The sequence below is a fragment of the Adiantum capillus-veneris genome, chromosome 27, assembly GCF_014529385.1.
Source record: "Adiantum capillus-veneris isolate H3 chromosome 27, ASM1452938v2, whole genome shotgun sequence".
Classification (NCBI taxonomy): domain Eukaryota; kingdom Viridiplantae; phylum Streptophyta; class Polypodiopsida; order Polypodiales; family Pteridaceae; genus Adiantum; species Adiantum capillus-veneris.
Window position 1 is genome coordinate 88,068,153 of NC_140957.1, and position 14,671 is coordinate 88,082,823.

General features: G+C 42.0%; 1 protein-coding gene across 2 annotated transcripts; it reads right to left on the reverse strand.

Annotated features, from left to right (window-relative positions):
• Window positions 1-8,440: 8,440 nt before the first annotated feature.
• LOC147422348 (uncharacterized) lies at window positions 8,441-11,413 on the reverse strand. Of its 2 annotated transcripts, XM_086503639.1 has the most exons (9): window positions 11,159-11,413; window positions 10,751-11,015; window positions 10,453-10,653; window positions 9,652-10,234; window positions 9,497-9,562; window positions 9,229-9,303; window positions 9,071-9,150; window positions 8,919-8,987; window positions 8,441-8,836 (listed from the first exon to the last, which is right to left on the reverse strand). In XM_086503639.1, the coding sequence occupies exons 1-9, from the start codon at window positions 11,318-11,320 to the stop codon at window positions 8,757-8,759; spliced, it is 1,581 nt and encodes a 526-aa protein (XP_086359765.1). In that variant the 5' UTR covers window positions 11,321-11,413; the 3' UTR covers window positions 8,441-8,756. The 2 variants fall into 2 exon arrangements, with proteins under 2 accessions (XP_086359765.1, XP_086359764.1); XM_086503638.1 differs by having other exon boundaries at window positions 9,229-10,234.
• Between the last annotated feature and the right edge of the window lie 3,258 nt (window positions 11,414-14,671).

The following is a 14,671-nucleotide window of genomic DNA, read 5'->3' on the forward strand; positions in this document are numbered from 1 at the left end:
ATCCAAATCATCCCCCCCCCCCCCCCTTCTCCTTGGTCTCAGGAGAATCCGGGGGTTCCAAGTCAGAGGATTTCTTTTCTTGCAGTGTTACAAATGGATTGTGCAGAGGGATAATGAACCCCCCTCCTTTCGAAGGGGTAGAGAATGAATTAGATCCTTTCACCTCCAGTGTTCTGACGACTTGTAGCACCTTGGAGTCTCTTGCCACAACCTTCACTCTTTTGGCTCTTTTCAGACCAGGGACTTGGACAGTCGTCGTCGTTGTTATTGTCATAAATTTGGGGGTAGCAACGGGAGTAATGATCTTATTAATATTACATGTACCTTCAGAAGCTCGTTGTATGGGAATCGATTCTTCCACCATCTTTTCCTGCATCTTCGTATCCGTTTTCTCACACACCATCCCTCCTTCATCCTTCCCTGTATTTATCCCTTCATTAATGTCTCCCTGCATCTCCAGCCCTCCCATCGGGGTTTCGTTTTATTGGGGCCCTGTACTGCCGGAGCTGTAGTACCATTAGAATTCATTGGGAAGCTCTTGGCAAAGTGACCAAAGTTGTTGTATTTAAAACATGCCCCAAAGTAAGTTCAAAGTTTAGCGGAATGGTAACAAGCCCAGCTCCAACATTCATAACCATGCTTTTAGCTGGCGTTTTAGACCCTATTTGAAGTTCTGCCAAACCCTCTCTTACTAGGTATAAATAAGGGAGTGCCCAGTTGGCTAGCAAGCATCCTGAGATTATCCCACAGCCAGCTAGGCAGTCCCACAAACTCTACCCAGACCGGATGAACCGCTTGCAAAGATTTAGCTGAGTCGAACACTGGCTCCCAAGGCACCACACACACCGCAGTCCTATTAAATACTAGGGGCCCTTTGTCGAGGATCTTATCCACATCGGAGGCCTCTTTGAATCTCACTGAGCAAAAACCTTTAGCTAGGTAGGAAGTACTTTCAACTGCTCCTCCATGACCGAAGATTTGTTCCACTGAACCCAAATACCAGCGTCATCTTAGCTTGGCTGGCTGGCTGTTTTTTAATCAGTGTTGGTGGAATCGCTATAGTGATGGCCTCGGCAACCTCCACTTGCTGTGGCAATAACTTTTTTAAAGCAGAGAAGGCTCAATCTGCCAACCCGTCTTCTACCAGCCCACTGAATTCTGAATGGGAGAAAGTTCTTTTGTTGTTGTTAGGGCCGGCCTCAAGCATTTTGTTGACTTTCGAGAGCTCTTATTGCAGTCTAGCTTTTGTATCCTGTAGGTTTTTGATATCCCCTTCACTTGACATCCCTTCTGCTGAGCTTTTCCCATTATCCTTAGAGTTAGGCCCCTTGAGTATGCTAGCAAACGATACACATGGCCTGCAAGTAGCCGATGAACTTGACGCTTTATTTACATTCGCACAGATTGGTCCCTGAGGAACCCCGTCTTTGATGGTTTTTACTTCAAATTTGAACCCTTGCGTTGAGCCCATTTTCACTCCTGTTTCCTCAGAGGGGACTTTTTCGGTCGGAGCAATTTTGACCTCTTGAGCCGGTTGTTTCCAATATCTTATAAAATGGCCAAAAACAACACTCTTTTTTGGACGATAAATTAAAAGTGAAATCCATAGCCCAAAAAGTTTCAAATGAAACAATATATCATATGTGTGATTGCATGCTCAATGTTTGGCCTCGTAAGGCATACATTAATAATGCTTCCAACAACTTATTGATGGAGTATGTCCCTCTAATTTTCGCAGCAAGTCGAAGCCATGCGAATCTGTGGAGATGCTCTAATGTCTACCATCACATTGCTTAAATTGTATGCCCAAAAACGATGCAATAACAACTTATTATACTTTCTCTATAAACAAAGCAATATGTCCATTGCACTGCTTAAATTGTATGCCCAAAAATAGTGCAAAAGATCCAAGATCAATAATCTTGAAAGAGTTATCCAAATTAGTATGAAAATCAACAATATGCTTCTCATTTGGTCCACGATGAAGCATGTCATGGATATAGAGAACAATTTTTAGGAGTATATCACCTATATAATATACACTTGACATAAAAAGTACTCATATTTTGATCATTTTGTACGCTAGACTAGTAATAGGACACTTTTATGTCTTCTTAACTGAACAAATTTCTATAATTATTTGAAGAGATACACATTGAGTTTTGAAGTGTTCTATATCCACAAAGCTAGTTCAAAAGCTTAAAATAGGGTATGAGCATTGACAAGCTATGAAGCAAATATTTTGCTACTTAAGGGGCACTATGCATTCATCCCAAGGGTGGATCATTGTTGCCACATTTACATGATTTTGCAGACTTAGATTGGGTCAACTATTATGTCATATTTGTGTCCACTTTTTGCTACTTAAGGGGCACTATGCATTCATCCCAAGGATGGATCATTGTTTCCACATTTACATGTTTTTACAGACTTAGATTGGGTCAACTATTATGACACTTGTGTGTCCACATTTTTTGCTTTATGCTTAGCAACTCATGGAAATCGTAGTTGAGAAATAAGCAACCTACTATGGTGCCCACTTCCAGTTGTGAAGCTTAGTTTTAGGAAGCCCTCAAAGCTATTGTGGCCAATTTGGGTGTTAGACCTACTCTTAGACCACAGTCTACCATTACTATGTTCACTCATAGTTGAAGTGCACGAGGTTCCAAGGATCCTAATGTATCATGGTTGCACCAAGAACATTAACACTAGTTTGGTACCAAAAAGGACACTTTAGTGTTCCTTTTTCATGTATTTGTTACTTAAAATTTGAAAAAAAAAAATCTCAAGAAATGCTTTTGCAAACTTATAAAATATTAGCCAAAGTACCCATAGAAATAATAATCCCCCGCCTTTGTACACAACCTCAATAGTAACTACACTTATGAAAAGCACCTATGCAAAATAGCAGTTGAAGTTTCACTATAACTCGTACCCTAGTCTAAGAAAAAAATGAGTAGAAGACATGCAATAATCCATGGTAACTACTTATATATATGACATTTTTGCAACTCTCATGTGAAAAAAAAAATCTTTGTTACTAGAATTAAATATAGAAAGTCATGTGGATCAGATATGCAACATTTGTGAATTCAATTAATGGCCATAAAACATTTATTTCATCTAAATTTGCATTGTCTTATGCAACATATATACTAGATCTACCACTCCATTACTTAAGGTGATACTATTCGATGGTTATGCAAGCTGCATCTCGTGATTTATGTTATATTCCAAAAATTGTGCATGTTGAAACTCTTATTTTTTATTTATCAAAGATTAGCCTTAAAATAAAGTCCTCTTTTGGATTTGTTAATTCATTTCATTTATTTGTATCCAAATACCTGATATGGATACAATTGGGGAATCTATATGCAACTCTCATTTGCTTTTCATAGCAATGGTCTTTTTCCAAGAAATTACGCGCTACAAATTTTCTTAAATGAGCTTAAATCAGAAGATGCACATGAGTTTAAAACCTTGAAAAATACTTAGTTGATGGGTGTTGGCATATAGATGCTCCATAGCCACATCATGTTGATGAAAGAGGCTTTGAAGACCAAAATTTTCCTCTTTATCTGTGTTTCCCAGATTTGGGTTTTTTTATTATAACAAAAAAAACTCTTTTTGATAAGAAGTTTATACAATTTATGAAAATTTTCTTGAAATTGCACTAATTTTTTGTGTTTTTTCTATCTTAAAACCTATCACCATAATCTATTATGGCATTAACTTTGGCAAAATTAATAATTTGGCTATTTTCTTTGCCTCTTATTGGCCTAAGACATGAACATGAAGGATCTTGGGAAGAGTTATTGTGTTCTAATATATGTTAGAGTTTTGGCATCTCAAGTGGACTGCCCAATGTGATCCCAGTATTTAATTTGGCTTTTAGGTATTTATTTTACTTATTTGTCAAAGTGTTGGGTAGGGCAATTTACTGAGGTTGCTATATAAGCAACCCCTTGCCTCCATTGTATACACATTCAGTTATTCATTGTCAAGGTTGATTGGTTTAGGAGACCCTCTCTCTCTCTCTCTCTCTCGTGCTCACTCTCCTTGGTCTCTACGCTTCTACATCGTCGACGTTTTACATGGTATCAGAGCTTCGTGGTGGAGCTCCGTGTTTGAAGGCCTTGGATGTGGAGGAGCTGCCTAGAGGAGAGAAGAGAACCTCAGTCGCCGGCATTCTACCCCATCGTTTTCCCTCCCACTCCCTTTGTCGCTGCCCATCCCTCAACAAGTTGCTGCCGCTAGCATTTGCAGCCTAGGTGTTCTCCTTGGTCCGCGTCGAAAACCACTCACCTGCGTTTTGAAATGCTACCTAGCAGTGTTGCGTGGCGACAAGGCACACAACCCCCATCATATCAAAACGCTTGTGTTTGGCACTATCAGCGGAGCTCCACCTAGCAGCTTCCCCTGCCCACCGATTCTGACAACGTCACACTCTTCCCTATAGCGTTCTAAAACACCAGAGCCTACACACACCCTTGGAGATAAAAAGGGGCATTGTCGAACGGGGAGGAGCATCTAGAGCCAGGAAATTGGAGTTGAAAAGACGGATTATGAAGTGATTTGGGAGACGGAGAGACCGATTAGCGGCTTTGTGAGGCAATGAGGAGCGGTTTCGTAGCGCGTGGTTTGGTACCCACATCCGGCTTGGGAACAATGCCTCCCATGGAGTTCTGGACTCCGAAGAGGGAGGATTTGCTACGAGGCTTTGGATCTGCAGAGGAGCGGATTGACATCGGATTGGACAGAACTCTTAGCCCTTGTTATGCACAGTTTATTGTGGAGCTTTGGATTTGTTCGAGGCCTACCACAGGGCAAACGTGCGAAGCGGCTATCGGTGATAGAGTTTCGGATTTCAGAGAGGGATAGCAAATTGTGCAGAGCCCATTGGGTGTGGAGTTCCCTTTGCGGTGGAATTGAATTGGCTTGGAGCATTTGCGGCTTGGTTTGTATAGCCATTTTTTGGAGTGCGAGAAGGTACCCGATTACCAGATCTTGCAACTTCAATATGTCCCTCCCTTGCTCGAGGACTGACAACATTGATCAAAACCAACCAAAAGCTATGGATAACGGATCGTAACCCTGCAGTTAGCGGGCTATGCACCGGCACAGTTCTCAAGGAACCTGGCAAATTGTTTGGCTCGAGTTTGTGAAGTCAAAAGCAGATGGCAGAGTATGCTATTGGACAACAACAAAGGTCAGTTGGACAAAGATGGCAGTACCAGTACTCAGTTAGCTGCCTTGGTACCCACGAGGTACGACCACAGTTGTTATGAATGTGACTCGATGCTTTGTTTGGCTCAAGACTTTGAAGCCAAAGGCAAAAGCAAGAACTCACAAATAGACAAGGATAAAAGCAAGCTGGATAGAGATTACAGTAAGAAAGATTTGACAGAGGAGATCGGCATGGCGCACATGGTGGCGGCCACAGTGGCCTCGACGACATATTTCTAGTCAAATGACAAGTGTCACCACTAGCTTCAACCAAAGAGAGGCTTGTGAGTGGCAGAGAAGGGCAATGAATGCTCCCTTAAATTAATTTGGGCCCTTGTGTTGGAGTTCGAGTTATTGGTGTTTGGAGCCGTAGGTCGGAGTTCAATGCACATGTATTTCGCAGGGAACCAATCAGACATCTAAAACACTACTGATGAGTGCACCAATCCATTGTTGTTGATCAGATTATGGACAAGATGTGTTCCAACAATTCATTATCTTGGAATTTTATATTTTGGACGTGATGTGTGCACAGTTCAGGAATGGGAATTATTGGACGTAGTGTGGTCTACATTTCAAAGTTTCTACAAAGGAAACCGATGCTCAAGATGGCATTACTTTCAGGTACAAAGTTGAGGAGAGCAACACCGAGGTGTATCTAGTTGATGGCCACTTCTGGGGGTGTCCATGGTAGCTTCTTCATCGACTTGGTCTCACTATTTATGTCCACTATGCCACTTTAAGAGCTTTGACAAGTTTATTGGAAAAAATTTGCCCACATGTGAGCCCTAAGGAAAGATTATATGCAATTATAAGTGAAAAGTCTCCTTACATCTAAGACTTTGTGTCTTTTGAAGGTGCACACACCTCTAAGAGGAAGAGCTTTCGAGGTGAAGAGATCTATCTCCATCTTACACCTCTAAGCAATTATAATCTTGTTGGGTCATTCATTCTATGCTTGTGAGATGACCTTTTGGAATTGAAGCTTTTGTCCTCTGCCTTTCTCTATCTCATGTTGTCAAGAATGCATGCTTGAAGAATGTGCTTCATTATTCAACTTTGTATGGAAGTGCTCAAGCTCAATGTTCATGCTATGTCCTTAAAGTTCTGAATGATCTCCTTTATTAGATTTTGAGCTGCAGGTAGAGTTAAATGTGAATAGCAAGGGCAAGGGGATTGAGGGAAGAGACTCCTCTGAGTGAGGTTCGGTTATTGTTGAGGAAGGAGTACAAATTGAGTAAAACAACCATGGATGGGTGGGTGTTGTTGAAAGTCTTTGGGGGTAGATATGAGCTATGGCTTGTTGTTATCTCATGTGGAGAGAGAGAGAGAGAGAGAGAGAGAGAGAGAGAGAGAGAGAGAGAGACTTGCTATAGCTAACTCAATGGTCATTAACATTTTGTTTGACATTACTTTGGAGATTAGGATTACACTGGGGACCAACTACGGTAATTGGGTAGTAGCATCCCCACTAAGTCTCAAGTCTAATCAACTGAGAAGGTATGGTGATGTAGGTCAAGCAAGCAAACACTATTGTCCCTCAATAAATCAACAGATTAGCCATCCGCTACGGAACATTGTTATGGATTACCAATAAAGATTTATGCCTCAAGCACTCAATAGACTAGCCACCCTATAGTGAACACGGCTCAAAGTTTACAATACATGCTTCATAGGAGCCATGTCTCTCCACTTGCAAACTATTTCAAAATGTTGTAAGTGCTAAAGGTGATTCCCAAGTGATGCCTACACACTCATTTGCTATTGTCAGCAACCTTGTGTGAGGTTTCACCTTGTTACAAGATAACTAATTCTTAGGTTTATAAGCTGCCACTAAAATATCTACAAAAAATTTCAAAACGAATTATGGATAATGTTCGATAAAAATGTTTCTTCCCTTAGCCTTGAGCCCATTACAAATCCAACACAATAAAGTTGAGGATAAAATTGTCTTGAATATCGGAGATATACAGCAAATATATAATCTATATTGCACAAGATCTTGTTGAGAAATTTTCTTAAAGAGGATTTGTTATTTTGTATGTGGGGGGGAACTAGTGGTCAAAATTCAGGAGGGAGGGAATGTGCAATCCTATAAAACAAGAAAGAAACAATATTTTTTTTTTTCCAAACATTGGATTCATTATTTAATGGTGACCAGCGAGGTGAGTTTGTAAGCAATGAGTTTTACAATTCAGAGTAGCAAAGTTAGGGCTCCAAAAAAACTTGAAAACTAGCATAGGAGAGATTTTGGAAGTAAATTGACAATATTTGAAGGTTTTTCCATTAATTTCTCTAAATTGTTCAAATTCAAAAATTTAAGGTAAATATCAAAACTTGTGAGTGGAATTACACTAAACCTAGGTTTATTCGAGCATTACAACAGATATCTCAATTGCATAGAGCCCTTCAATCTCAACAATTTTTAAGCCCTAACATCTTACCTCTTATGTCAAGGACAAAGAGTTACTTTATAGAATTTTGAGCTTTACTTAAGTCAACTTTGGCATAGAGATCACATCTTTACATGAGACCTAAAAGCAACAAGTTAAGTTAAATTACAGGTAGCAAAATATGCGCCTAAGCTAACAAAAGGCATAATAAGAATTGTCCACAACAGAGTCAAAATGGCCTCATAAGTTGAGGCTAGCTAATGACCCTGCCGAATCTCAATATGGATTAGTGATTAAACACTCGTTATTTAATAGTCTTATTGACAAAAAATCAAGGTTTAATGTGCTTTTAACCAGCTAAAGTAGCAAAATCTTGACTAGATTACGGGCTTGCCTTCAAGAGAATTGGCAAAATACAACTTTCATGTACAAATACTGACAATTGCCACCTAAATGTTCATGTCAAGCCTTGCTTGGAATATGCCTTCAAAAAGCACATTTACTCAAAAAAACATTTATAGAAAAAACCTTGACCAGGACAATACATACGACACATTAATGATTCTATGATCTTCCATAGAATGGTGGCTTGAAGTGCTAAAACCGTCAAAACTAATAAGACTTCAGTCAATTGAAAATTAGAAGCCACCTACAGAATGTGCAACATCTAATAAGCCTGAACATACATGTGCAGGAGAGCATCTACACCATCTCTAAAATTTTCCACTAACAAGCTCAAATGATTCATCCTCAAATCTTTCAAGTCTCTAGATTTTGCACACTTGACAGCATTCAATGTCAACATACAATGACTCCTTGGGTGTACACAACCAGTCATTTCATGGTGTGAGTAGATGAGTAGAAAGTTGCAACATGTACATGTACAGTCTTGTTTTCCTGATCATGATACTCCAAGAGATTTGTTTGTTGTTGGCTGTTATTGCTTTTGACCTGCACACATCCACCCTCAATGTCCATAAAGGCTGTTGTTGCTTTGACCTGCAAGTATCCATGACCTCTTGATAGGATACAACCACGATGCTTGCGAGGCAGCACTCCGAGCGACGTATAAAACTTTACCCCACTGATCACGGTTCATCATTTACTACAAATCAGAAGAGCCAAGGGGGACTATTTCTATGAGATTAAGATCATTTGTGGCGAGCTAGGGACTACAGTAGCTTGCATATTCTCCTTGTCCACCTCATTTGCTATTGCTGCAAAGCAAAGAATTAATTAAAAGACCAGATATACCATGTATTCTGAAATGAGCTATGTAGGTATAGCTTGCATTATTACCAGGTTTTCTGTTTTTTGAAGGAGAAGCCAAGGAGTTGACACATTGTGGCCCAAGATATGTAACATCCTCTGCAAATGAGAGAAACATGGATTTTAGAATGATTTTACAAATCAAGATACATAATCAAAAACCTTTAAGACCTGACACTTGCCTGGGTGAATTATATTGCCAACATCTACCAAAATGCCCCGCGTAGCAGACTCAGGTGCCAAAGGTAGGGTATCCATGTCACTGTAGAAAAGGTTGCCATTAGATCCCCATAGTAGATGCAAACCTTTCACTTCTAAAAGAGCATTTTGATGCGCATACCTAGGTTTCAGGCATTGAGGTTGGGCTTCATCACAGCCTGTGAATGCAGCCAGATCCTCCAGCTCGGAGATCAAGCTGGTGTCCAAGTCAAGATCAAACAGTTCATCAAAAGAGAAAGTATCACATGGCAATGCAAGCTCGGAGGTTTGAGACTCCTGAGAACTTTGGGTTGGGGAAGACAAATCAGACAATCGTTCAGATTCCAAATTCACCAAGGCTTCAGCTGAAGACCTAGAGGTCTGCTGATTACTTGTCAAAATTTCCACACCTGGTGGTGAAACTCCATCTCCATAGGAGCCACATGTTTGCTGGCCATTTGTTGGTCCATTCGCACCTGAGGGAGAAACTCCAACTTCATTGCTTTGATCCATTGGTGAGACATGCTTACTGACTTTTTCAGCAGCTGAAGAAAAATCTAGCAACCTGCATTTGCTGTTGTTAGTTTTCTTTCTTGTCGGCTTCTGAGTGCAATTCAAGTTTGCATCAGAAAGAGCAGCACGAGGCAGTTCTGAGCCTGGCTTTCTGTGGCCTCGCAAAGCATATGGACATGTTGAAGAGGATAGATGTGGCAGTGATGCCTTTGGCCTCTGCTGCTCATCACTATGTTTTCCTTGCACACTATGTTTTCCTTGCACTGTTGTGGAACGAGTTTCACACTTCACATTTGCAGCAATTGGAGCAGACATGCTGTTGTTGGTGAGGGATGACTTGATGGATGACAGTGGAGGGGTTTGAGGATCCTGATGGCTTTGAGTGCAATCCTCCCTCACAGAGGGTAAAGCTGGTGCATCAGATGCATGCTTTGGGGACACTAGACTAGATCTAACTGCAGTTGGGAGAGAAAAAGCTTGAGGGGATCCTGATGAGGCCTGAGAAGGTAAAGCCTGCTGCTGCTGCTGCAACTTAGAAGAGTTGAATATGGACATGGGAGGCGTTTCTGGTTGAACTGTCTTGATAACTATGTTAACCATGCTGCCAGTGGGGGAATCCACATTGACAAAATTCCCTGTGAGCATATAAAGAGATTAATCACCAGATCCACAGTCAAGCATCCATGTCAATCTCGAAGACTCTTATGTGAGGACAGACGAAGAGATCGATTATGCACCACATTTGCATGGATGGGATCCCAACCACATACAATTCAACATGCACCTCTTTGAGAAAAAGAACAGAATGAAGACCAGACCCCTTCCACCAAACGAGCACGTCAAAAGGACACACCTGTAGGGGAAGGATCTGAATGTGATCTCTTAACATTGGGACCACAACGTGACTTCTTGGCAGGATCTGCAGTTGACTCCCATTGTTGCAAATTTTCATGATTGACATTGTCTAGGCTTTTTCTCTTTGAAGTCAATGGCTTCTGCTTAGAATGTTGATTGGCAGACGCAAAAGCATTGCCTGCTTCTGAAGCAGTGGACCCTGTAATGGTGATGGCAAAACGCATTGATAATGAGCATCGAGTATTGACGTTTTTGAATGAAAGAGAGGGGGCGAGAAGGGTTGAAGCGAACTATACCATGAAGCTGTGGCTGCTGCATGGTTGCAGCCAGAGGCGTGACTTGAGGAGGAGGCGAGAAGGTGCTAGCTAATCTTCCATTTCCCGTTTCAGCCACGGCCACGTTTTTCTTAGGAGCTCCAGCGAGATACACAGACAATATCTCCTGCAAACCGTGAAAGAGATCCTCAACACGGGCTTTCTCTGCGGCTGCAGAGATTTGTTCTTCCTTGAGAGCTACATAATCATTAAGCACGGCACCAAGGCTGCGAGCTCCCTTGGGGACCTGCAGAGAATTAGAAAGAAGTTTACCAAGAAAGCAAGCGCATTTCCCTCCAATTCCTTCATTGCCGGACGCAGATTAAGCGTTGCCTCATTTCCATTCCGAATCAAGCAAATTTCAAAAAGCAGGAATGGATGAAATCTTACCGCACGAAGAGGATGGAGAAGGCGAGCAGCTTCAGAGCGAAATTCTTCCAGAGTTCGGGAGAAGTGAGAGTCCCGGAGGTAGCATTCGACCATGAAAGCAACCTGGGAGTCTGTGACCTTGCCGGATCCTACCGGAGGGGCATGAATGGGAGCGGTTGCCATGGCGCCGTCGCCTGTGCGAGTGAGTGAGTGTGTGTGTTGAGAGAAGAAGGGGGGGAGGGCAGCGGGGGTGTTAGTAATGGAGCTCCACTCTCATCAGTGAAAACCGAGTCTTCAATTTGAACCCACGCAGTTTGGAGGGAAGCAGTTGGAGGGAATGCTTAGGCTAAAGTTTGCCCATTTCAATTTTTCCAGTTTCACCTGTTGGAGGGAAAAATGCACCTTTCCATTCCAAGCCGTTACAATAGCCTAAGGTTTGAACTTTGCAAATCGCAAACACTATTTTTCCCATAAACTCTACTTTTGCCATGAGGTGCAAAGGGCAGTATTATTATGGACCTTCGCTTGACGTGTAAAACCGGTTGAGGGCAAGCCTCATGGGATACGTATTAGATTTATATACCACTAGTATGGCATACATACATATATATATATATATATATATATATATATATATATATATATATATATATATATATATGCGCACAATTGTTGTGTCGTTAGGGTTACAATGAGCACCATCGGAGGAAGCTCCTTTTTCCACGTGGTTAGAGGCAGGACAGGAATTCCTCCCCGTTAAATATACAGTATAGCTTAACATTTGCGTAGAACACAATTGGTTAAAAGATAAAACTTAAAGGTAAAGTGAAATATTTATGAATACTGAAATTCTTTTATAAGTCCTTATGTGGAATACACAATCAATTTAGAAACTCTCAAATGAAAATCCAGAAGAGCCCAAGGAGCTTGAGAGGTGTCAAGTTTATTGGTAAAATTTCTATTTTTTCATCCTTCAAATCAAATTGTAATCTCAATATCTATTGATTATATACATTTCCGCCTTCGGCGGAGTGGCCGCCTATGGCAGCAAAAAGAAATCAAAGATAGGATATGGAGCTAGGGTGGGCTTTGGAGGCACAACCAAGCCAAACTTGAGCCTGCATAATGGAATGCCAAGCAATGTGTTGATCATAACTTTCACATCAGGGTCCGCATCGTTGGTGACATCAATGGATACATCATTCACACCCCCTCCATCATCTCCGCCACCACCACTGGCAACAAAGTTGAGCCCATACGCAACGCATGTGGTGTGGCAACTAAGGTAGGCTCCCAGGCTATCATCTATATATTAAAATGGAATGAATGTGTGTGTGTGTGTGTGTGTGTGTGTGTGTGTGTGTGTGAGAGAGAGAGAGAGAGAGAGAGAGAGAGAGAGTTGTGTATCCTTTCTTATACACATTTTTCAAAAAAAAAAAAAAAAAAAAAGAGAATAAGAGGAAGATGGACATTCAAAGATAGGTTGTCCGGGTTTGGAGGGGAGAGAGATTGTGACCATTATGATAGAGGCCGAGAAGAGAGAAAGCGATCTTGCAACGTTGTGCATGAACAACACAGAGTAGATGGATCAATGTGTGTGTGTGTGTGTGTGTGTGTGTGTGTGTGTGTGTATTGTGTTTGTATGCTAGTTTACGCAGGCTGAGAGAATTCTCGAGCTAGTTGCAATTGTGCCGATCAAGACCAGTGTCAACAATTGCACTATCGATCACTGCCATGTTTCAAAGCTTCTCCCCCCTTGCTATACCTTGCCTCTTCTCCACCATGTTAACGACATCTTCTCCATCTATTGTCACCCCAACTACGACTCTATCCCTTCACATTGTAATCGATGGGACCTCGCTTTCTTCATCCTCGCATCCCTGAATCCCATCCGCCCTGCCTACCTTTGCAACTCTTACCCCTCAGCGAGCATTGCGTAATCACACATTCTTGAATAATTTGTAAGAAATGTACCAGAGAAAATGAAATGAAATGAAACATTATATTAAACGTCTTCAAAAGGCCAAAATGACCTATGGGACCAAACTGATACAATCTTGGTGAGTTTAATACAATGTTTGGGTACAAAATAAACTGAAGTAAAGTAAAAACTAAAATGATGATGATCATCATCAATGTCCGAGGATGCCCGATATCGGGCGCTGTCCGAGAATGTATTGCATCGGTCTGTGAAGAGCATCGTCAATGTACGCCTCTGTAAATAGTTGTAATGGATGTCTTCCATGTCGTGCTAGAATAGTCCCGTTCCTTTGATGGATCCTACATCGATGTCGTGGTCGTCCTCGTAGACATGGGCGTCTAGCTCTCCCAAGATCAATGGCTCTCTGAGTTGATATACCTCTGGTATAGGTGGGCTATGAGGTTTGCTATGAAGCTTGCTCATCTCACTATCGAGTCTCTGCTCTAAAGAAGTCACTGATCTCCTTTTGTGGATGTCTCCCATTGTTCAAGAGACTCTCCCTTGTGTCTCGGCAAGCCAAAATAACCCAAGGCATCTCTGATCCTCATCTCTCATGACTCTAGTGAATGGTCTAAAGAGAGAATTTTAAACGTTAGTGAGAACAAACGAAGGGACCTATTGTGCCTTTGTGTGTGTGTGTGAGAGAGAGAGAATGAGAAATGAAATGTTATATTAAACGTCTTCAAAAGGCCAAAATGAGAAACCTGATACAATCTTGGTGGATCTTATACAATGCCTGGGTACAAAATAAATTGTAGTAAAATAAAAGGAGGATATTGCGCTGCATAAGAGAATGTCTTGTCTTTACAGCAGCACGACCTTCGTCTTCTCCTTCTTCCTCTTTGACTCAGACCCATTGCAGATCAAGCTAGCTGGTCGTATCCTCCATGATCTTGTGGTGCCGTGATCCAGCTTGCGTTGCTCATCCCCGTACCACCACCCCTGGAGCTCCATCACGTAGCAAGGCCGCGGATTCCAGCTTGCCGGTTTTGTCTAGCTCTGCACCTTGGCCACTTCTCTGCCACAACAGGGCCTTGCAATGTCAAGCCGCTTCTCTGCCACAACAGGGCCAAGGCTCGAAGGACAATATTGGCACTGCTGGCAAGCTATGAGAGAGAGAGAGAGAGAGAGAGAGAGAGAGACTGCAGATGTGTAGTTGATTTGGTCGGCAAATAAAGAAGACAAAGGATGGATTACATCTGGGCTGAGGAGCATGGGCAGCTGCTGGAACGGATGCACGATGAGAGAGAGTCCCTTCCTTGAGCTGCGGAGTTCTTAATATTGTGCATGATCTGCGCTTGGCTTTAGTGCAGCTAATTGCCCTCGAGCTGCGGGCAGCTCTCTCTCTCTCTCTCTCTCTCTCTCTCTCTCTCTCTCTCTCTCTCTCTCTCTCTCTCTCTCTCTCTCTCTCTCTCTCTCTCTCTCTCTCTCTCTCTCGCCTTGATCTGCTCTCGGCTTGAGTGCAGCTTGCCCTCGAGCTACAGGGATCTCTCTCTCTCTCTCTCTCTCTCTCTCTCTCTCTCTCTCTCTCTCTCTCTCTCTCTCTCTCTCTC

Bases quoted from the DNA above. Each gene is read 5' to 3' on its own strand.
- LOC147422348 (XM_086503638.1), bottom strand. From the start codon at position 11,320: ATGGCAACCGCTCCCATTCATGCCCCTCCGGTAGGATCCGGCAAGGTC. The intron at 10,235-10,452 runs GTGTGTCCTTTT...ATATGCTCACAG, and splicing joins TTCAGATCCTTCCCCTACAG to GGAATTTTGTCAATGTGGAT. The intron at 8,988-9,070 runs GCAAGTGTCAGG...TCTCATTTGCAG, and splicing joins TGGCAATATAATTCACCCAG to AGGATGTTACATATCTTGGG.